General features: G+C 40.3%; 1 protein-coding gene across 4 annotated transcripts in view; it reads right to left on the reverse strand.

Moving 5' to 3' along the window:
* KIAA1210 (KIAA1210 ortholog) overlaps positions 1-22,661 on the reverse strand; it is a 354,136-nt gene that overhangs the window by 123,290 nt on the left and 208,185 nt on the right. For all 4 annotated transcript variants that reach the window (XM_053699173.1, XM_053699176.1, XM_053699172.1 and 1 more), the window contains exon 3: positions 9,008-9,182. In XM_053699173.1, coding sequence (XP_053555148.1) covers positions 9,008-9,182 — 175 coding nt within the window. The remainder of the gene's footprint in view (positions 1-9,007; positions 9,183-22,661) is intronic.

Genomic DNA, 22,661 nt, shown 5'->3' on the forward strand with positions numbered 1-22,661 from the left:
TCTGGATCTTCTGCCAGACGCTTGTGTAAAAGAATAGACACAGCAGAAATCTGTCCCTTTAAAGAACTAGCTGATAATCCTTTGTCCAAACCCTCTTAGAGGAAGGACAATATCCTAGGAATCCTAACCCTACTCCATGAGTAATTCTTGGATTCACACCAATGAAGATATTTACGCCATATCTTGTGGTAAATTTTCCTGGTGACAGGCTTTCGTGCCTGTATTAAGGTATCAATTACTGACTCGGAGAAGCCACGCTTTGATAGGATCAAGCGTTCAATCTCCATGCAGTCAGTCTCAGAGAAATTAGATTCGGATGATTGAAAGGACCTTGTATTAGAAGGTCTTGTCTCAGAGGCAGAGTCCACGGTGGAAAGGATGACATGTCCACCAGATCTGCATACCAGGTCCTGCGTGGCCAGAATCACCGATGCTCTCTCCTGTCTGATTTTGGCAATCAGTCGAGGGAGCAGAGGAAACGGTGGAAACACATAAGCCAGGTTGAAGAACAAAGGAGCTGCTAGAGCATCTATCAGCGTCGCTTCTGGGTCCCTGGACCTGGATCCGTAACAAGGAAGCGTGGCGTTCTGGCGAGACGCCATGAGATCCAGTTATGGTTTGCCCCAACGATGGAGCAAACACCTCCGGATGGAGTTCCCACGCCCCCGGATGAAAAGTCTGACGACTTAGAAAATCCGCCTCCCAGTTCTCTACGCCCGGGATATGGATCTCTGACAGGTGGCAAGAGTGAGACTCTGCCCAGTGAATTATATTGGATACTTCTGACATCGCTAGGGAACTCCTGGTTCCCCCTTGATGGTTGATGTAAGCCACAGTTGTGATGTTGTCCGACTGAAATCTCATGAACCTCAGTGTTGCTAACTGAGGCCAAGCTAGAAGAGCATTGAATATTGCTCTTAACTCCAGAATATTTATTGGGAGGAGTTTCTCCTCCTGAGTCCATGAACCCTGAGCCTTCAGGGAGTTCCAGACTACACCCCAACCTAGAAGGCTGGCATCTGTTGTTACAATCGTTCAATCTGGTCTGCGAAAGGTCATACCCTTGCACAGATGGACCCGAGATAACCACCAGAGAAGAGAATCTCTGGTTTCCTGATCCAGATTTAGTAGATGGGACAAATCTGTGTAATCCCCATTCCACTGACTGAGCATGCATAATTGCAGCGGTCTGAGATGCAGGCGCGCAAATGGCACTATGTCCATCGCCGCTACCATTTAGCCGATTACTTCCATGCACTGAGCCACCGTGGGGCGCAGAATGGAGTGAAGAACACGGCAAGCATTTAGTAAATTTTAATTTCTATAGAATCTATAAGAGTCCCTAGGAAGGAAAACCCTTGTGAGAGGAGATAGAGAACTCTTTTCTTCGTTCACTTTCCACCCATGTGACCTCAGAAATGCCAGAACTATCTCTGTATGAGACTTGGCAATTTGAAAGCTTGACACCTGTATCAGGATGTCGTCTAGATAAGGAGCCACCGCTATGCCTCGCGGTCTTAGAACCGCCAGAAGTGAGCCCAGAACCTTTGTAAAAATTCTTGGGGCTGTAGCCAACCCAAATGGAAGAGCTACAAATTGGTAATGCCTGTCCAGAAAGGCAAACCTCAGGAACCGATGATGATTCTTGTGAATTCTTGTGAATTGGAATGTGAAGGTAGGCATCCTTTAAGTCCACTGTGGTCATGTACTGACCCTCTTGGATCATGGGTAAAATGGTTCGAATAGTTTCCATCTTGAATGATGGAACTCTGAGGAATTTGTTTAAGATCTTTAGATCCACAATTGGTCTGAAGGTTCCCTCTTTTTTGGGAACCACAAACAGATTTGAGTAAAAACCCTGTCCTTGTTCCGTCCGCGGAACTGGATGGATCACTCCCATTACAAGGAGGTCTTGCACGCAGTGTAGGAATGCCTCTTTCTTTATCTGGTTTGCAGATAATCTTGAAAGGTGAAATCTCCCTTGTGGAGGAGAAGCTTTGAAGTCCAGAAGATATCCCTGAGATATGATCTCCAACGCCCAGGGATCCTGAACATCTCTTGCCCACGCCTGGGCGAAGAGAGAAAGTCTGCCCCCTACTAGATCCGTTGCCGGATAGGGGGCCGTTCCTTCATGCTGTCTTGGAGGCAGCAGCAGGCTTTCTGGCCTGCTTGCCCTTGTTCCAGGACTGGTTAGGTTTCCAGGCCTGCTTGGATTGAGCAAAAGTTCCCTCTTGTTTTGAAGCAGAGGAAGTTGATGCTGCACCTGCCTTGAAATTTTGAAAGGCACGAAAATTAGACTGTTTGGCCCTTGATTTGGCCCTGTCCTGAGGGAGGGTATGACCCTTACCTCCAGTAATGTCAGCAATAATTTCTTTCAAACCAGGCCCAAATAAGGTCTGCCCCTTAAAAAGAATGTTGAGTAATTTAGACTTTGAAGTCACGTCAGCTGACCAGGATTTAAGCCATAGCGCCCTACGCGCCTGGATGGCGAATCCGGAATTCTTAGACGTTAGTTTAGTCAAATGAACAATGGCATCAGAAACAAATGAGTTAGCTAGCTTAAGTGTTATAAGCTTGTCAATGATTTCAGTCAATGGAGCTGTATGGATGGCCTCTTCCAGGGCCTCAAACCAGAACGCCGCCGCAGCAGTGACAGGCGCTATGCATGCAAGGGGCTGTAAAATAAAACCTTGTTGAATAAACATTTTCTTAAGGTAACCCTCTAATTTTTTATCCATTGGATCTGAAAAAGCACAACTGTCCTCAACCGGGATAGTGGTACGCTTTGCTAAAATAGAAACTGCTCCCTCCACCTTAGGCACTGTCTGCCATAAGTCCCGTGTAGTGGCGTCTATTGGAAAGATTTTTCTAAATATAGGAGGTGGGGAAAAAGGCACACCGGGTCTATCCCACTCCTTACTAATAATTTCTGTAAGCCTTTTAGGTATTGGAAAAACATCAGTACTCACTGGCACTGCATAGTATTTATCGAGTCTACACAATTTCTCTGGCACTGCGATTGTGTCAGTCATTCAGAGCAGCTAATACCTCCCCAAGCAATACACGGAGGTTCTCAAGCTTAAACTTAAAATTAGAAATCTCTGAATCAGGTTTCCCCGAGTCAGAGATGTCACCCACAGACTGAAGCTCTCCGTCCTCAGGTTCTGCATATTGTGACGCAGTATCGGACATGGCTCTTACAGCATCTACGCCCTCTGTATCTCGTCTAACCCCAGAGCTGCCTCTTAATTCAGGCAATCTGGCTAATACCTCTGACAGGGTATTATTCATGATTGCAGCCATGTCCTGCAAAGTAATCGCTATGGGCGTCCCTGATGTACTTGGCGCCATATTAGCGTGCAATCCTTGAGCGGGAGGCGAAGGGTCCGACACGTGGGGAGAGTTAGTCGGCATAACTTCCCCCTCAACAGAACCTCTGGTGATAATTCTTTTATAGATAAAGACTGATCTTTACTGTTTAAGGTGAAATCAATACATTTAGTACACATTCTCCTATGGGGCTCCACCATGGCTTTTAAACATAATGAACAAGTAAGTTTCTTCTGTGTCAGACATGTTTGTACAGACTAGCAATGAGACTAGCAAGCTTTTAAAACACTTTAAACCAAGTTAACAAGCAATATAAAAAACGTTACTGCGCCTTTAAGAAAAACAAATTGACAAAATTTGAAATAACAGTGAAAAAGGCAGTTACATTAACGAAATTTTTACAGTGTATGTAACAAGTTAGCAGAGCATTGCACCCACTTGCAAATGGATGATTAACCCCTTAATACCAAAAACGGAATAATAAATGACAAAAACGTTTTTAAAACCAGTAACAACAACTGCCACAGTTCTACTGTGGCTGTTACCTTCCCCAAACACGACTTTTGAAGCCTTTTGAGCCCTTCAGAGATGTCCAGTATCATGCAGAGGGAAGCTGAATGTCTCTGTCTGTAATTTTTGCTGCGCAAAAAAGCGCTAAAATAGGCCCCTCCCACTCATATTACAACAGTGGAAAGCCTCAGGAAACTGTTTCTAGGCAAAAATCAAGCCAGCCATGTGGAAAAAAAATAGGCCCCAATAAGTTTTATCACCAAACATATATAAAAACGATTAACATGCCAGCAAACGTTTTATATTACATTTTTATAAGAGTATGTATCTCTGTTAATAAGCCTGATACCAGTCGCTATTAAATCACTGCATTTAGGCTTAACTTACATTAATCCGGTATCAGCAGCATTTTCTAGCAAATTCCATCCCTAGAAATATGTTAACTGCACATACCTTATTGCAGGAAAACCTGCACGCCATTCCCCCTCTGAAGTTACCTCACTCCTCAGAATATGTGAGAACGGCAGTGGATCTTAGTTACTTCTGCTAAGATCATAGAAACCGCAGGCAGATTCTTCTTCTAAATACTGCCTGAGATAAAATAGTACGCTCCGGTACCATTTAAAAATAACAAACTTTTGATTGAAGAAAGAAACTAACTATAATACACAACTCTCCTCTTACTACCTCCATCTTTGTTGAGAGTTGCAAGAGAATGACTGGATATGGCAGTGAGGGGAGGAGCTATATAGCAGCTCTGCTGTGGGTGATCCTCTTGCAACTTCCTGTTGGGAAGGAGAATATCCCCCAAGTAATGGATGATCCGTGGACTGGATACACTTAACAAGAGAAATACTAGTCTGTTTATCTAAGCCAATTCAATGGCAAACACGGACATGGCGAAATGCGCATCAGGCGCTCTGTATGAATGCTGTTCTTAATGCTCTGAGTGTGTTAAACCCCATTAGCTATGTATGGATGTTAATATATAGGTGACTTCGATAGTATTTCTACCTGACTGTTTGACTTTGAATTGGCTTAGATAAACAGACTAGTATTTCTATGGGAATTTATTGTTAAACTCCTTCCTTGAACTAATATACACAGTGTAGGATTCTGACAAGCGATAGCACCGCTCCAGCATTGCACTAGTTAGATAATTATTGTTTGAGGTCAATCCTCTTTTGCAGATCAGTTTTTGTGCAATCCGCGAGCACTTTTTGGTGCTTCCCTGCCAGACCTACCCACTTAACACACTTAGTATGGTTAATACCTGGCATAACAGCATTCATTATCCATTTTAACTGTTTTTAACTACACTTGATTGAGTGAATGGTTTGTCACCACTTATATATATAGTTTTATTCTTTACCATTAAAAGTTACGTTTTATATAAACCTGATTCCTGCAAATCCACATATATATAGAACTTTTCCTATTTCAGTATTTTTTGAGTGCTCTGTTATATCCATTTTTCCTCTACATATTCTCTTGTCTGAAAATCAGAGCAATGTTCTTTAAAAATAAGCAAAATTATACATTTTTAAAAAAAAAAAAAAACTTTATGGGCTTTATAAATAGATCATCTACAAAACATTTATGCAAAGAAAAAATGAGTGTATAATGGCCCTTAAAGGAGTCACTCATACAGTGGTAAGTGTTTGCAGGCAGTTAGCATCCTTCACCTAGCTACTCAGACAATCTGCACAGCTCATGTCTCCAGCAGACCCAGACCAACAAATGATGACATTCCCAACCAGTTCATACTTATCCTCAGTGAACCTGATAGTTAAGGTTTATTGAGTCATCTAATGTCCATCCTTATTTCTCTTAAAAGATCAAAAATACATTTTTATATTGACATTGTTTAAATACCACAAGACACAAAGAACCAGTAATGTGCCCCTTTTCTACACTGACCAGACCTTACGCAGCTGTTTATCAGTCCTGTTCCTCAAACTATGTTAACAGAAACCGCAGAGCAAGAGAGTGATAGAAAAATAGAGAAAAAGGTGCACAACAGGGACATTAATAATTATATATACATTCACATTCAACTATTAGGCACTTCTATTTCTGAGAAGTCAGAGTTACCCCATCATAAGCTGTCAAGTATTTTTATCTTGTTTCTTTAGCTGTGGCCATTTAGAAGCCATATGCAAATAAGCATGTGCTCAGGTGTTAGCAATCCCTGTGTAGCATGTAGCAAGGCCAGGTAATACTACTGAATATGCTATAAACTGGTTCAGTTTCTCCTGGAATTTATATATATGAGACATATACTTTAGAAGTAAATAAACATAGTTAATATTGAACTATATGAGTGCCTAAAAAATGTATCAACAGCACAATACCCTATATACAAAGTCCACTTTGTAATTCATGGCAAACATATAACATTTTATAGCAGATCAGCTAGTTAAAATGCCAATAGTTAAACAGCTAAATTCTTGCACTGATTGTCAAGATATATAAAGAGGTATGAGCAATGTATTTCTGCCTTCAGCATTCCCTATGACATTTATATAGCAAATATACAGTCTTTTAGACCCGTCTTTGTTTTACTGAAATAACAACACAAATGGCAATATAGCAAAAGGAAGTCATAAATTGTGGTTATAGATCAAGATCCACTAAATTGTAGCGCAGTAACATTAGTATAATACCTTTATTTAGTATCTCTAGGCAATTTAATTTAAAGGAACATTAAAGTATAAATTAATCATTCATGATATAAATAGAGCATGGAGTTAAAATGACAGTAAACACCTGATAATTACAAGACATTTTTGCTGTGATGCTATAGAATAACATATTAGTCTTAATGTTTTTTAAAACAAAATAATATCCTTTTTACTGCAATTTGTTTTCAATAGCCATACTCCACCCACTATTTGGCTTATTAGGAGGAGCCAATCTGGGCTTTAGTCTGCAGACAACAAGGCTAGTTACTGTCAAAGTTAGTATAAAATGCATTGTTGTCATCTTCTAGAAAGATGTGTAGCAGAGATAGCCTTGAGAAAACAGCAGGGTGCATTATAAGTTCTCGGAATTAGATAAGGCAACAACTTTCCAATTTACTTCAATTAACAGTCTTTTTATATTTACACTTTTTGAGTCAAAAGCTCCTACTGAGCATGTGCAAGAATTCACAGAATATACGTATATGCATTTGTGATTGACTGATAGCTGTCACATGATGCAGTGGAAATAGACATAACCTTGAAATTGTTTAGAAAAAAAAAATCTACTACTCATTTGAAATTCAGACTAAGTGCTATTGCATTGTCTTTTTATCATGCACTTGTTGATTATGCAAATCTACTCTATTTACTGGTTATTTAAAAGGGACAGTCTACACTAAATATGTTATTGTTTAAAAAGATAGATCATTCCTTTACTACCTTTTCCCCAGCTTTGCACAACCAACATTGTTAAATTAATATACTTTTTAACATTTAAACCTCTAAATTTCTGCCTGTTTCAAAGGCTCTATTGACAGCCTCTTAATCACATGCTTTTGTATTTGATTTTCACAGCAGGAGACTGCTAGTTCATGTGGGCCATATAGATAACAATGTGTTCACACCCGAGAAGTTATTTAAGAGTTAACACTAAAATGCCAGTCAAAAGATAATAAATACAAAGTAATCTGATCAGGGGGCTGTCAATATATGCTTAGCTACAAGGTAATCACAGAGGTAAAACATATATTAATATAACTGTGTTTGTTATGCAAAACTGGGGAATAAAGGGATTATCTATTTTTAAAACAATAAGAATTCTATTGTAGACTGTCCTTTTAAACTCTCCCTTTGACACATAGGGGTTGATTTATCAACCCCTTCGCCTGCCTACGACTGCAGGTTCTCACATGAGAACCTGCAGTTCGTATTTATGAAGCAGCGGTCATCAGACCGCTGCTTCCCTAACCTTTCGCCACCTCTTAGATGGCAAATTTCAATCTCCCAGGTCTCGTCCGACCGGAGAGATTCACAGCTCCTGCCCGCGCTTGATTGGCTGTGCGCTGGCAGGGGGCAGGATTGCATGCAAGCACAAAATAGTACTCATGTGGAATGCTGAATTCCAGCAGCAGAATTCAGCCCGCCAGAGGCGAGCTGCGCTGGACGGGGGCGCATGTGTGCCCCTGTCTGCCGCAGCTTGATAAATCGACCCCATAGTAGTCTAAATAACAAGCCCATTTTACCTTATTGTTTACACACATACAAGACAAGGGGCAAATATATTTGCTGACTGTTACATGCAGACTGTTTTATTATGTTTTTTTTATTGCTAGAAATCCCAGGTTTTGTGTGTTTGCAGCTTAATCTCTGTATTAGTGGACATTTGGTGTGTATGCGTGTGGAGTCATTATCTTTCAATAAATAAATCAATACAGAAAGTGATTCTTATCTAGTTTCACAATTGAATTACCAAATCCCTGTTTCCCAGCACTCAATTTAACATTTTTAGCCTAAGTCTAAAACTTGCTTACTAGAGAGAAAAGAGCATAATAATTCTAAGATACCTACTACAGACCATTAAAAGTCTTAAAATATGCTAGTATTAGTATAGCTGGAATCACCCTATAAAATGAAAATTATAACTCACCCAGTGAAATAGGTGAAGTTAAAGGGACATTCCAGTTAAAATTAAAATGTACATAGATGAAATACATCTTTGAATAGAAACATATTTGCAATATACACCTTCTGGCAAAAATGCTTCTAGTAAACGTTTTCACTGTTTAACATTTTTTTCTGTATGTGCACGTGAAACATAGCTAGATATTGTCAGTACAACTGCATCTTAAATATTGCAGCTGCTCAGATAGTCAGTGGGGCTTCTATCATGTCCGCAATGAAAACATTGAGTCATTACCAGATGATACAATCACGTTAGGCTCTCGGAGCAAGTGCAGTGATTAAAATGTTGCTGCACGTAACATACCCAAATACACTCTTGAAATAGATAGATCTTTTACTAGAAGCATTTTTGCCAATACATGTTTATTGCAAATATGTTTATATTCAAAACTAAAATGCATATGTGTGCATTTAAATTTTGGCTAGAATGTCCTTTTCAAAATGGGTGTTAATTCTATATGGAGTGTTTTACCTCAATAACTTTTTACTACATAAAAGTTATAACTGTGTAGTATACTTACCCTGTCTCCTCTCCCGAATGGAAGGCCTCAGCGCAGGTGCCTGGAACACTTATGTCAGTACTTGACTGACTTGGTTTCAAGTTGTTCTCACTGCTGGGTGCTGGAGCAGCTTTTCGTTTCTTTTTAACAAATAATTTTTTGAAAGCTTGAAATTTTGACTTCTTTTTTCCTGCAACTGAAAAAAGAAAACATAAAATAATGTAATGGTATGTGTTTAACATCTAGTGATTATGAACTTTTAATGCCAGTTAATGATCTCACAAGAGATAGTACAATCTTATTTCTAATTTGTTTTATTTATACAGCAGTCAGAAACAGTAGCATTGTAAAGCACAAATAAAATAAGACTAACTCCAATTTTCCAGCCTCCTGTATCATGTGACAGACATCAGCCAATCACAAACTAGTATACGTATACGTATACCCTGTGAGCGTGTACACATCTTCAGTAGGATCTTGTTCTCCAGAAATTGTAAATATAAAAAGACTGTGCAAAATTTGACAATGGAAGTAAATTGGAAAGTGTCTTAAAACTGCACGCTCTATCTGAATCATAAAAGTTTATTTTGACTTGAGTGTCCCTTTAAGGAAGAAATATAGGAACAATCTCAGCTATGGTGAATGTCTTCTATTAACAACATTGTCTTGAACTTTAAACCTGCCGGCCATGTTGATAAAATACAGCTGGGTGGCAACCACCGTTGTAAAGACTTTAAATGGAAACCGCCTGCTGTTCAGCAATAACCACATTACTTTTTTGCTTTACTAGTGTTGTTTTTACTAGGATTCCAGACAAGAGGATAAAGCTATTTTCTTTTCTTGGCTCACTTTCACAGTACCATTTAGGAGACATGTTGCAACCATGATGAGCCAAAAGAAAAACGTGTTGTATGAAATGTAATAGGTAAAGAGTATATCTGTGCTGCAGTATATGTATTGTATGTGTATAGAGAGAGTGTCTACTCTTCAGTGGGTGTGTATGAAGATGGATTTACTAGCTAAACTATTGATATTCAAAAAATTGAAAATGATGACAGCTGCCAAAAAAATATTTGTCCACAAAAATCTAATTCTTGAACTTAATACAAATAACAAACTATTATGAGAAGATATTACAGGCAGTTATGTTTAGCTGCACCTTGTTTCTCATAATTAATTATTTATTAGACCGCAGAGCCCATCAGGATAAGTTGCACAATCATGAAGCTAATAGCTGCTATCTTTGGACCTCAAGTCATTTCTGTGCAATTTGTGGCTGACGATGTGGGTGTTCTGGCATAATACATCCATCCTAACCTTTATAAAATTTACTGGAGGATTCCGAATCGGATGGTCAGTCCTGCTCTAACTTTTTCCCTTTATTTTATCCTGGTTTCCTTTTAAGAAAACAACAATGCACAAATTTGCCCCAGAATGCTCAACCCCATCAATTCAGAACCACACTCTTAGCACACTTAGGTTTCCTCAGTTTTATTTTGTGACACAAGAGCATAAATAGGCCAACAGGACACAGACAGTATTTTACTTGCACAACCTGTATTTTTAAGCTTCAGGTCAGTGCAGAAAATAAATAATAAATATAGAAATGAAGGGCCTATCGTGGTGAAACTTATTCTAAGTGTGTTCGAATCTAATTTGAAACAAATATGCATTTAAAATCAGTTCTAGCAGCTTTAGTGTCGGAGTTATACTCTATAATTATTTAGGAAAATGAATGCTAATGAGTTGGCCTGTATTTTTTCCCCTAGAAAGATGGCAACCCTAGACACAGCTCTTAAACCAAAGCCATCCTTCAAAATATGAGACTGATTGAAGATCTGTCTAATCCAAGTACCACCCACAAAGACCAGATTTAGACACTCCTTTTGTAGTCTGACTTTGTGATTCACTATTGGTGGATAGTTTTCTGTTTTCACATACACTCTACTAAAAAACAGAATTTATGCTTACCTGATAAATTACTTTCTCTTACGGTGTATCCAGTCCACGGATTCATCCTTACTTGTGGGATATTCTCATTCCCTACAGGAAGTGGCAAAGAGAGCACACAGCAGAGCTGTCCATATAGCTCCCCCTGAGGCTCCGCCCCACCAGTCATTCGACCGACGGTTAGGAGAAAAAGGAGAAACCATAGGGTGCAGTGGTGACTGTAGTTTTACAAAATTAAATTTGAACCTGACTTAATTGCCAGGGCGGGCCGTGGACTGGATACACCGTAAGAGAAAGTAATTTATCAGGTAAGCATAAATTCTGTTTTCTCTTACATGGTGTATCCAGTCCACGGATTCATCCTTACTTGTGGGATACCAATACCAAAGCTTTAGGACACGGATGAAGGGAGGGAACAAGTCAGGTAACCTAAACGGAAGGCACCACTGCTTGCAAAACCTTTCTCCCAAAAATAGCCTCCGAAGAAGCAAAAGTATCGAATTTGTAAAATTTGGCAAAAGTATGCAGTGAAGACCAAGCCGCTGCCTTACAAATCTGTTCAACAGAAGCCTCATTCTTCAAAGCCCATGTGGAAGCCACAGCTCTGGTGGAATGAGCGGAAATTCGTTCAGGAGGCTTCTGTCCAGCAGTCTCATATGCCAATCGGATGATGCTTTTCAGCCAGAAGGAAAGAGAGGTAGTAGTCACTTTTTAACCTCTCCTCTTACCAGAATAGACAACAAACAAGGATGATGTTTGTCTGAAATCTTTAGTTGCTTTTAAATATAATTTTAAAGCACGAACCACATCAAGATTGTGTAACAGTCGTTCCTTCTTAGAAACTGGATTAGGGCACAGAGAAGGAACAATGATTTCCTGGTTAATATTCTTATTAGAAACCACTTTTGGAAGGAAACCAGGTTTGGTACGCAAAACAACCTTATCTGCATGGAACACCAGATAGGTTGAATTACACTGCAAAGCAGACAATTCTGAAACTCTTCGAGCAGAAGAAATAGCTACCAAAAACAAAACTTTCCAAGATAATAACTTAATATCTATGGAATGTAAAGGTTCAAACGGAACCCCTTGAAGAACTGAAAGAACTAAATTTAGACTCCATGGAGGAGCCACAGGTTTATAGACAGGCTTGATTCTAGCTAGAGCCTGTGCAAAGCATGAACGTCTGGTACTTCTGCCAGACGCTTGTGTAACAGGATAGACAGAGCAGATATCTGTCCCTTTAAGGAACTAGCTGACAATCCCTTCTCCAATCCTTCTTGGAGAAAAGACAATATCCTTGGAATCCTAATCTTACTCCATGAGTAACCCTTGGATTCACACCAACAAAGATATTTCCGCCATATCTTATGGTAAATTTTCCTGGTGACAGGCTTTCTGGCCTGGATCAGAGTATCTATAACTGATTCAGAGAAACCACGCTTAGCTAAAATTAAGCGTTCAATCTCCAAGCAGTCAGCTGCAGAGAAACTAGATTTGGATGCTTGAATGGACCCTGTATTAGAAGATCCTGCCTCGATGGCAGCTTCCATGGTGGAACCGATGATATGTCCACTAGGTCTGCATACCAAGTCCTGCGTGGCCACGCAGGCGCTATCAGAATTACCGAAGCCTTCTCCTGTTTGATTCTGGCTACTAGCCGAGGGAGAAGAGGAAACGGTGGAAAGACATAAGCTAGACTGAAGGACCAAGGCGCTACTAGAGCATCTATCAATGCCGCCTTGGGGTCCCTGGACCTGGATCCGTAAAGGGGAAGTTTGGTGTTCTGACGGGACGCCATCAGATCCAATTCTGGAATGCCCCATAGCTGGGTCAGCTGAGCAAAAACCTCCGGGTGGAGTTCCCACTACCCCGGGTGAAAAGTCTGACGACTCAGAAAATCCGCCTCCCAGTTGTCTACTCCTGGGATGTGAATTGCAGATAGGTGGCAGGAGTGATCCTCCGCCCATTTGATGATCTTGGTTACTTCCTTCATCGCTAGGGAACTCTTTGTTCCTCCCTGATGATTGATGTACGCTACAGTCGTGATGTTGTCCGACTGAAATCTGATGAATTTGGCCTCCGCTAGTTGAGGCCATGCCTGGAGCGTGTTGAATATCGCTCTCAGTTCCAAAATGTTTATCGGGAGAAGAGACTCTTCCCGAGACCATAGGCCCTGAGCTTTCAGGGAGTCCCAGACCGCACCCCAGCCTAGCAGACTGAGACAGGTGATCCTGAGACAACCACCAGAGAAGAGAATCTCTGGTTTTCTGGTCCATTTGTATTTGAGGAGACAAATCTGCATAATCCCCATTCCACTGTTTGAGCATGCACAGTTGCAGTGGTTTGAGATGAATTCAGGCAAAAGGGACGACGTCCATTGCCGCAACCATTAATCCGATTACCTCCATGCACTGAGCTACAGAAGGCAGAGAAATGGAATGAAGAACTCAGCAAGTAGTTAAAAGCTTTGACTTCCTGACCTCTGTCAGAAATATTTTCATTTCTACCGAGTCTATTAGTGTTCCCAGGAAGGGAACCCTTGTGAGCGGGGACAGAGAACTTCTTTCTATGTTCACCTTCCACCCGTGAGACCTTAGAAAGGCCAGAACAATGTCTGTATGAGCCTTGGCTCTGTGAAAAGACGACGCCTGTATTAAGATGTCGTCCAGATAAGGTGCTACTGCAATGCCCCGCGGTCTTAGTACCGCTAGAAGGGACCCTAGCACCTTTGTGAAAATTCTGGGAGCGGTGGCCAACCCAAAAGGAAGGGCCACGAACTGGTAATGCGTGTCCAGAAAGGCGAACCTTAGGAACTGATGATGATCTTTGCGGATAGGAATATGTAGGTACGCATCCTTTAGATCCACGGTAGTCATATATTGACCTTCCTGGATCATCGGTAAGATTGTCCGAATGGTTTGCAATTTGAATGATGGAACTCTGAGGAATTTGTTTAGAATTTTTAGATCCAGGATTGGCCTGAAAGTTCCTTCCTTTTTGGGAACTAGAAACAGGCTTGAGTAAAAGCCCAGTCCTTGTTCTGCAATTGGAACTGGGTGTATCACTCCCATATTTAGAAGATCTTCTACACAGCGTAAGAACGCTTGTTTCTTTGTCTGGTCTGAAGACAAATGAGAAATGTGGAACCTTCCCCTTGGAGGAGAGTCCTTGGATTCTAGAAGATACCCCTGAGCAACAATTTCTAATGCCCAAGGATCTGGAACATCTCTTGCCCAAGCCTGAGCAAAGAGAGAAAGTCTGCCCCCTACTACATCCGGTCCCGGATCGGGAGCTACCCCTTCATGCTGTTTTGGTAGCAGCCGCAGGCTTCTTGGCCTGTTTACCCTTGTTCCAGCCCTGCAAAGGCTTCCAGGTTGCTTTGGGCTGGGAAGCGTTACCCTCTTGCTTTGCGGTTGCAGAGGATGAAGCAGGTCCGCTCCTGAAGTTGCGAAAGGAGCGAAAATTAGCCTTGTTTTTGGCCTTAAACGGTCTATCTTGTGGAAGGGCATGGCCCTTTCCCCCAGTGATATCCGAAATAATTGCTTTCAACTCGGGGCCGAATAGGGTCTTTCCCTTGAAAGGAATATTTAGTAATTTTGTTTTGGACGACACGTCAGCCGACCACGATTTGAGCCAAAGCGCTCTTCGCACCATAATGGCAAAACCAGAATTTTTTGCCGCTAACTTAGCTAATTGTAAAGCGGCATCTGTGATAAAAGAATTAGCCAGCTTTAGAGCATTAATTCTATCCATGACTTCGTCATATGAAGTCTCCTTCTGGAGCGACTCCTCCAGCGCCTCAAACCAAAAAGCCGCTGCAGTAGTTACAGGAATAATGCAGGCAATCGGTTGAAGAAGGAAACCTTGTTGAACAAATATTTTCTTTAGTAAACCTTCTAATTTTTTTATCCATAGGATCTTTGAAAGCACAACTGTCTTCTATTGGTATGGTTGTGCGCTTGGCTAGTGTTGAAACTGCCTTAGGGACCATCTGCCACGAGTCCCGTCTGGGGTCAGTTATGGGGAACATTTTCTTAAAGATAGGGGGGGACAAAAGGTACACCTGGTCTCTCCCACTCCCTAGTCACAATATCCGCCACCCTCTTCGGGATCGGAAACGAATCAGTGTATACAGGGACTTCTAGAAACTTGTCCATTTTACACAATTTTTCTGGGACCACCATGGGGTCACAATCATCCAGCGTAGCTAAAACCTTCTTAAGCAGTACGCGGAGGTGTTCCAGCTTAAATTTAAATGCTAAGGAATCTGATTCTGCCCGCTGAGAAACCTTTTCTGTGTCAGAAATTTCTCCTTCGGACAGTACATCCCTCACTTCCACTTCAGAGTGTTGTGAGGGTACAACAGATAAATCATCCAAAACTTCTGATTGCTCATACTCTGTTCTTAAAACTGAGCTATCACGCTTTTTAGGAAAAACTGGCAGTTTGGATAGAAATGCCGCAAGGGAATTATCCATGACTGCTGCTAATTGTTGTAATGTAATAGGGGCCAATGCGCTAGAGGTACTAGGCACCGCTTGCGCGGGCGTAACTGGTGTCGACACATGGGGAGAGGAAGGAGGACTATCCTCGTTACCTTCCATTAAAGAATCATCTTGGGCTACATTTTTAAGTGTCACTGCATGGTCTTTAAAATGTTTAGATACCTTAGCACACTTTAAACACAAATGTAAAGGGGGTACCGCCATGGCTATTAAACACATAGAACAAGGTCTATCTGTAGGCTCAGACATGTTAAACAGACTTAGACAGCACTCAAATACAGTAAAATACAATTTTTGAAAAAACGGTATTGTGCCTTTAAATAATAAAAAGCGCACACTTTTTTACTAAATCTCCAAAAATCATGCAATCTTTATGAAATTTTCACTATATGATCCTAATGCTTTGAAATGATTGCACAGTAAATTTCAAGTCAATTAACCCCTTACTGCCCAAACCGGAGCAAATTAAAGCTGGCAACCGGTTAGCAAACTACAGTACCATGCCACAGCCTCTGCTGTGGCCCTACCTTCCTTGGGGATTAGTTTTGATCGAAAATAAGCCTCTCTGAAGTCCTCAAGTAATCTCTGGACTCTTCACATGGAGCTGCATGAAGCTGTCTGTAAAATCAACTGCGCAACTGAGGCGCGAATTTCAGGCCCCCTCCCTCTTCACTCTGGAGTTGTGGGGCCTTCCCAAGCCAAAATAGCGCCTAGATTTAGAGTTCTGCGGCCAAAGGGGTGCGTTAGCTATGCGTGATTTTTTTTCCCACGCACCTTTTAAACACCGCTGGTATTTAGAGTTCACAGAATGGCTGTGTTTTCAGTGCGTTAGGCTCCAAAAAGGGAGCGTAGAGCATAATTTAACGCCACTGCAACTCTAGATACCAGCGGTGCTTACGGACGCGGCCAGCTTCAAAAACGTGCTTGTGCACGATTCCCCCGTAGAAAACAATGGGGCCATTTGAGCTGAAAAAAAACCTAACACCTGCAAAAAAGCCGCGTTCAGCTCCTAACGCAGCCCCATTGTTTTCTATGGGGAAATACTTCCTACGTCTGCACCTAACACTCTAACATGTACCCCGAGTCTAAACACCCCTAACCTTACACTTATTAACCCCTATTCTGCCGCCCCCGCTATCGCTGACCCCTGCATATTATTATTAACCACTAATCTGCCGCTCCGTACACCACCGCCACCTACATTATAGCTATGTACCCCTAATCTGCTGCCCCTAACACCGCCGACCCCTATATTATATTTATTAACCCCTAATCTGCCCCCCTCAACGTCGCCTCCACCTGCCTACACTTATTAACCCCTAATCTGCCGAGCAGACCGCACCGCTACTATAATAAAGTTATTAACCCCTAATCCGCCTCACTCCCGCCTCAATAACCCTATAATAAATAGTATTAACCCCTAATCTGCCCTCCCTAACATCACCGATACCTAACTTCAATTATTAACGCCTAATCTGCCGACCGAATCTCGCCGCTACTGTAATAAATGGATTAACCCCTAAAGCTAAGTCTAACCCTAACACTAACACCCCCCTAAGTTAAATATAATTTAAATCTAACAAACTAAATTAACTCTTATTAAATAAATTATTCCTATTTAAAGCTAAATACTTACCTGTAAAATAAACCCTAATATAGCTACAATATAAATTATAATTATATTATAGCTATTTTAGGATTTATATTTATTTTACAGGTAACTTTGTATTTATTTTAACCATGTACAATAGCTATTAAATAGTTAATAACTATTTAATAGCTAAAATAGTTAAAATAATTACAAAATTACCTGTAAAATAAATCCTAACCTAAGTTACAATTAAACCTAACACTACACTATCAATAAATAAATTAAATTAAATACCTCCAATTACCTACAATTAAACCTAACACTACACTATCAATACATTAATTAAATACAATACCTACAAATAACTACAATTAAATAAACTAACTAAAGTACAAAAAATAAAAAAGAACTAAGTTACAAAAAATAAAAAAATATTTACAAACATTAGAAAAATAACAATTTTAAACTAATTACACCTACTCTAAGCCCCCTAATAAAATAACAAAGACCCCCAAAATAAAAAAATGCCCTACCCTATTCTAAATTAAAAAAGTTCAAAGCTCTTTTACCTTACCAGCCCTTAAAAGGACCTTTTGTGGGGCATGCCCCAAAGAATTCAGCTCTTTTGCCTGTAAACAAAAACATACAATACCCCCCCCAACATTACAACCCACCACCCACATACCCTTAATCTACAAAGTTACCTGTAAAATAAATATAAATCCTAAAATAGCTATAATATAATTATAATTTATATTGTAGCTATATTAGGGTTTATTTTACAGGTAAGTATTTAGCTTTAAATAGGAATAATTTATTTAATAAGAGTTAATTTATTTCGTTAGATTTAAATTATATTTAACTTAGGGGGGTGTTAGTGTTAGGGTTAGACTTAGCTTTAAAGGTTAATCCATTTATTACAGTAGCGGCGAGATTTGGTCGGCAGATTAGGGGTTAATAATTGAAGTTAGGTGTCGGCGATGTTAGGGAGGGCAGATTAGGGGTTAATACTATTTATTATAGGGTTATTGAGGCGGGAGTGAGGCGGATTAGGGGTTAATAACTTTATTATAGTAGCGGTGCGGTCCGCTCGGCATATTAGGGGTTAATAAGTGTAGGCAGGTGGAGGCGACGTTGAGGGGGGCAGATTAGGGGTTAATAAATATAATATAGGGGTCGGCGGTGTTAGGGGCAGCAGATTAGGGGTACATAGCTATAATGTAGGTGGCGGTGGTGTACGGAGCGGCAGATTAGGGGTTAATAATATGCAGGGGTCAGCGATAGCGGGGGCGGCAGATTAGGGGTTAATAAATATAATATAGGGGTCGGCAGTGTTAGGGGCAGCAGATTAGGGGTACATAGGGATAACGTAATTGGCGGCAGTGTACGGAGCGGAAGATTAGAGGTTAAAAAATTTAAATATAGTGGCGGCGATGTGGGGGGACCTCGGTTTAGGGGTACATAGGTAGTTTATGGGTGTTAGTGTACTTTAGAGCACAGTAGTTAAGAGCTTTATAAACCGGTGTTAGCCCAGAAAGCTCTTAACTACTGACTTTTTTCTGCGGCTGGAGTTTTGTCGTTAGATTTCTAACGCTCACTTCAGCCATGACTCTAAATACCGGAGTTAGAAAGATCCCATTGAAAAGATAGGATACGCAATTGACGTAAGGGGATCTGCGGTATGGAAAAGTCGCGGCTGGAAAGTGAGCGTTAGACCCTTTCCTGACTGACTCTAAATACCGGCGGTAGCCCAAAACCAGCGTTAGGAGCCTCTAACGCTGGTTTTCACGGCTACCGCCCAACTCTAAATCTAGGCCATGGTGTCTAAATATATGCCATGCGGAATAAACCCCCAAAAAAGTGTTTCAAATGTAATATAAACTTGTATAAATATCAGATTATTTTTTTTTGAGCCCTTTCAAATAAGCCTTCCTTCTATACTAAGTCTCAGAATATGGCTTACCTTTCCCACATGGGGATTCTTGTCAGTCTTCTAGCATTACTAAGTCTTGACTAGAAAAAATTACTGAAACATACCTTAAAGCAGTTAAGCCTGCAAACTGTTCCCCCCGACTGAAGTTTTCTGGTACTCAACAGTCCTGTGTGGGAACAGCAATGGATTTTAGTTACAACATGCTAAAATCGTTTTCCTCTCAGCAGAAATCTTCATCACTTTCTGCCACAGAGTAAATAGTACAAACCAGCACTATTTTAAAATAACAAACTTTTGATTGAAGAAATAAAAACTACAAATCTAACACCACATTCACTTTACCCTCCCGTGGAGATGCTACTTGTTAGAGCGGCAAAGAGAATGACTAGGGGGCGGAGCCTGAGGGGGAGCTATATGGACAGCTCTGCTGTGTGCTCTCTTTGCCACTTCCTGTAGGGAATGAGAATATCCCACAAGTAAGGATGAATCCGTGGACTGGATACACCATGTAAGAGAAAAAAGGGTAAAGTTAAAGGGACAATCAAGTCAAATAAACTTTTATGATTCAGAAAGATTATGCAGTTTTACGACACTTTCCAAATTACTTAAATTATCAAATTTTGCACAGTCTTTTTATATTAACACTTTCTGGGGAACAAGATCCTACTGAGCATGTGCACAAGCTCACAGGGTATACATATACTAGTCTGTGATTGGCTGATGTATGTCACATGATAAAGGGGGGCAGAAAAAGAGAGAAAAAATAAATTTGTCCACTGCTTATTTTAAATTCAGAGTGTGTGTTATCACCTTGTCTCTGTATTCTGTACTTGTTAATTATGCAATTCTACTGCATTGAGTGGTCCTTTAAGGTCCATAAAGCAGTGGGCGCCACCACATTGTAACTTAGGTTACCTTTTCTGCTGAGGCCAATTAAGAATGTTTATAAATGGCTTAGTAGATAGTGCAACCAATGACTGGGTAGAATATAGCCGTGTCTGCACTTCCATGTTTAACATTAATTGGAAAGAGAATAATATTCAGAATCAAATTACAGGAAAGGTGATCAAAATATATAAAGAAAGTATATTGCAAAGTTGTTTTACTACATGCAATTAAATAATGTATATACTATCTTAAGGTATATACCAATGGTCTGTTGATAATAGTTAACTATAGCTCATTTTCATAGTATAAGATCAAATACTTTGGTTTGCTATTGATTGGTTTACAGAATCAGAATATGTTACTTTTTATGATCTAGAGGAAGAATTAATTATGTCATTTAACTTGAAAGCAACATTGCATTACCCATATGAAAAATTATCAACCAATATTTGCAATCTCAGTAATTTTTCAAATATTAAATTAGCCTGGCAAAGATATAGCACTAGTTTAACGGGTTATAATTTTCAGGTTTCACTGTATTTATCAATTTTAGGGAGCCCAGATTTTTCGCCTGGATTGTATAATTTAATTTTTTAAAAGTGGAATAGTATCTTATCTTTCGCAAGTTAAACAAAACAATTATAATATAATGCAGCTCTATCAGGGAATTGCGTCTAAATTCTTACTGTAAAAAAGATGATTTGCTTATTTGCATATTAGGAGTTACTTTATGCAATTGGTACAAATGCATGGATATGAATGGAATCAAAAGGAGATAGATTGCATTCTGGTATAAATTGTTAATGATTAGGTCAGGACAGGAGCATATAAACAAAGTTTTGAGTAATCTCTGTAGATATTTTTAAAAAATTGGGATCCAAGATGTTGAAAATAGCTTTAGTCTATCTGAACAGGCCACAACCTCTGTCAGTTGGACAGAGTCTCAATACAAATTGATGAATGATAACTACTTCTAAGATGGATACATGGAATAAAAAGGGGCACTTAAGTAAATGTTTTAAGTGTTCAGGGGAAAATGCTGACATCATACATTGTATGTGTTCATGTCCTAAAGTAAGGTGATTTTCGTTTAGAGTGAACTATTGGCTGAATAAATATTTCAATAAAAACATATTTTTACTTTTATGCTTACCTACAGTTGAGGCATTACATTGACCAACTGATAAGAGGAGACCCACAATTCTGGGAGCCACATGCATTTGCCATGACGGTGACCTCATTTAAACTAGGCAATTTCACCATCTCAGGAATATATAGAACGCTTTTGAGCCATATTGAGTCTAAAAACGTAACCCTATTGGAGGGCAAGTGGAATAGGATTATGGAGAGAGAAGACCTTGCAGAGCTAATTCAGCAAAGTGTAGTGAATGCTCGGAGGGCGACTCTGTCCATGTCCCTAAGAGAATCTCAGATTAGAATGCTACATAAGGATTACATTATACCTCGAAGACTAGCTAAGTGGAGACCAGGGACGGTAAATGAGTGTAGCAAGTGCAGATTGGGTGATCCGGATTTTCTCCACTTTTTTCATGCCTGCCCAAAGGTTAAACAATTTTGGGGTAAGATTGCCTTTTGGATCGCGAGTGTCATTAAGCTCGGGGCCCAACTAGAAGTGGAACAGATCTGCTTCCTGGAATGGAGAGACCACCATTTCAGGGATATCCCCTTACTTACTACTATCATTTTAATCGCTAGGAAGGTCATTCTAGGAGTCTGGACGGAGAGCACTGCCCCTGCCTTCAGCACATTTAGACATAGCCTACACAAACAGCTGCTCATCGAGCAACTAGACACTAAATTGGACACTAATAGGAGACTCAAACACTTCATAAACAAATGGTGGTGTTACATTGAATCACTGAGCATGGACTCCCAGAGACAAATTTTAATCCCTTTTGCACACACTGAATACATGTTGACAGCATCCTTGAGGGGCGAGTGAGGATTCTTGTATCAACCACAAAGCAGTGAGGGTAGAGGGAGAGAAAGCACTACCATATAAACATTAGAATGTGGGTCCTGGCTCCTGCCCCCTACCACCGCCCCCCTCCTCTTCTTTCCCCTCTCTTCCCCCCCTTTCTCTCCCCCCCCCTTTTTTTTTCTTCCCTCCATAGAGCATACAGCAAGACTATTACACTCCACCCCGGAGACCCAGCCAATAACTGGTTGAGTAGTTTATAACAGTTAATCAAATTATGTTTGATGTTATGGTAAAATATATAATGTACCCCCATTGGGGGAGGCTGAAAAGAGGACGGGGGACAGGTGGATTAAGAATCTGATTCAAAGCGTTGTTGTAACACCTATTACAGTTGTACATGTGTTTATTGAATTTTTACATCTGTCAACTACGCGATTGTGCGTTTGGAATTTGTAGCTACATACTTGCTTGTAACCTTTCTCTTGTCCTCAATAAAAACAGTATTTAAAAAAAAAAAAACACAATTTATGCTTACCTGATAAATGTATTTCTCTTGTGGTGTATCCAGTCCACGGATCATCCATTACTTGTGGGATATTCTCCTTCCCAACAGGAAGTTGCAAGAGTCCACCCACAGCAGAGCTGCTATATAGCTCTGCTCTATATAACTCCTCCCCTAACATATCCAGTCATTCGACCGAAAACACGCAGAGAAAGGAAAAACCATAGGGTGCAGTGGTGACTGTAGTTTAAATGAAAAAAATACCTGCCTTAAAATGACAGGGCGGGCCGTGGACTGGATACACCACAAGAGAAATAAATTTATCAGGTAAGCATAAATTGTGTTTTCTCTTGTAAGGTGT

This window comes from Bombina bombina, chromosome 1 (genome assembly GCF_027579735.1).
Source record: "Bombina bombina isolate aBomBom1 chromosome 1, aBomBom1.pri, whole genome shotgun sequence".
NCBI classification, from domain to species: Eukaryota; Metazoa; Chordata; class Amphibia; order Anura; family Bombinatoridae; genus Bombina; species Bombina bombina.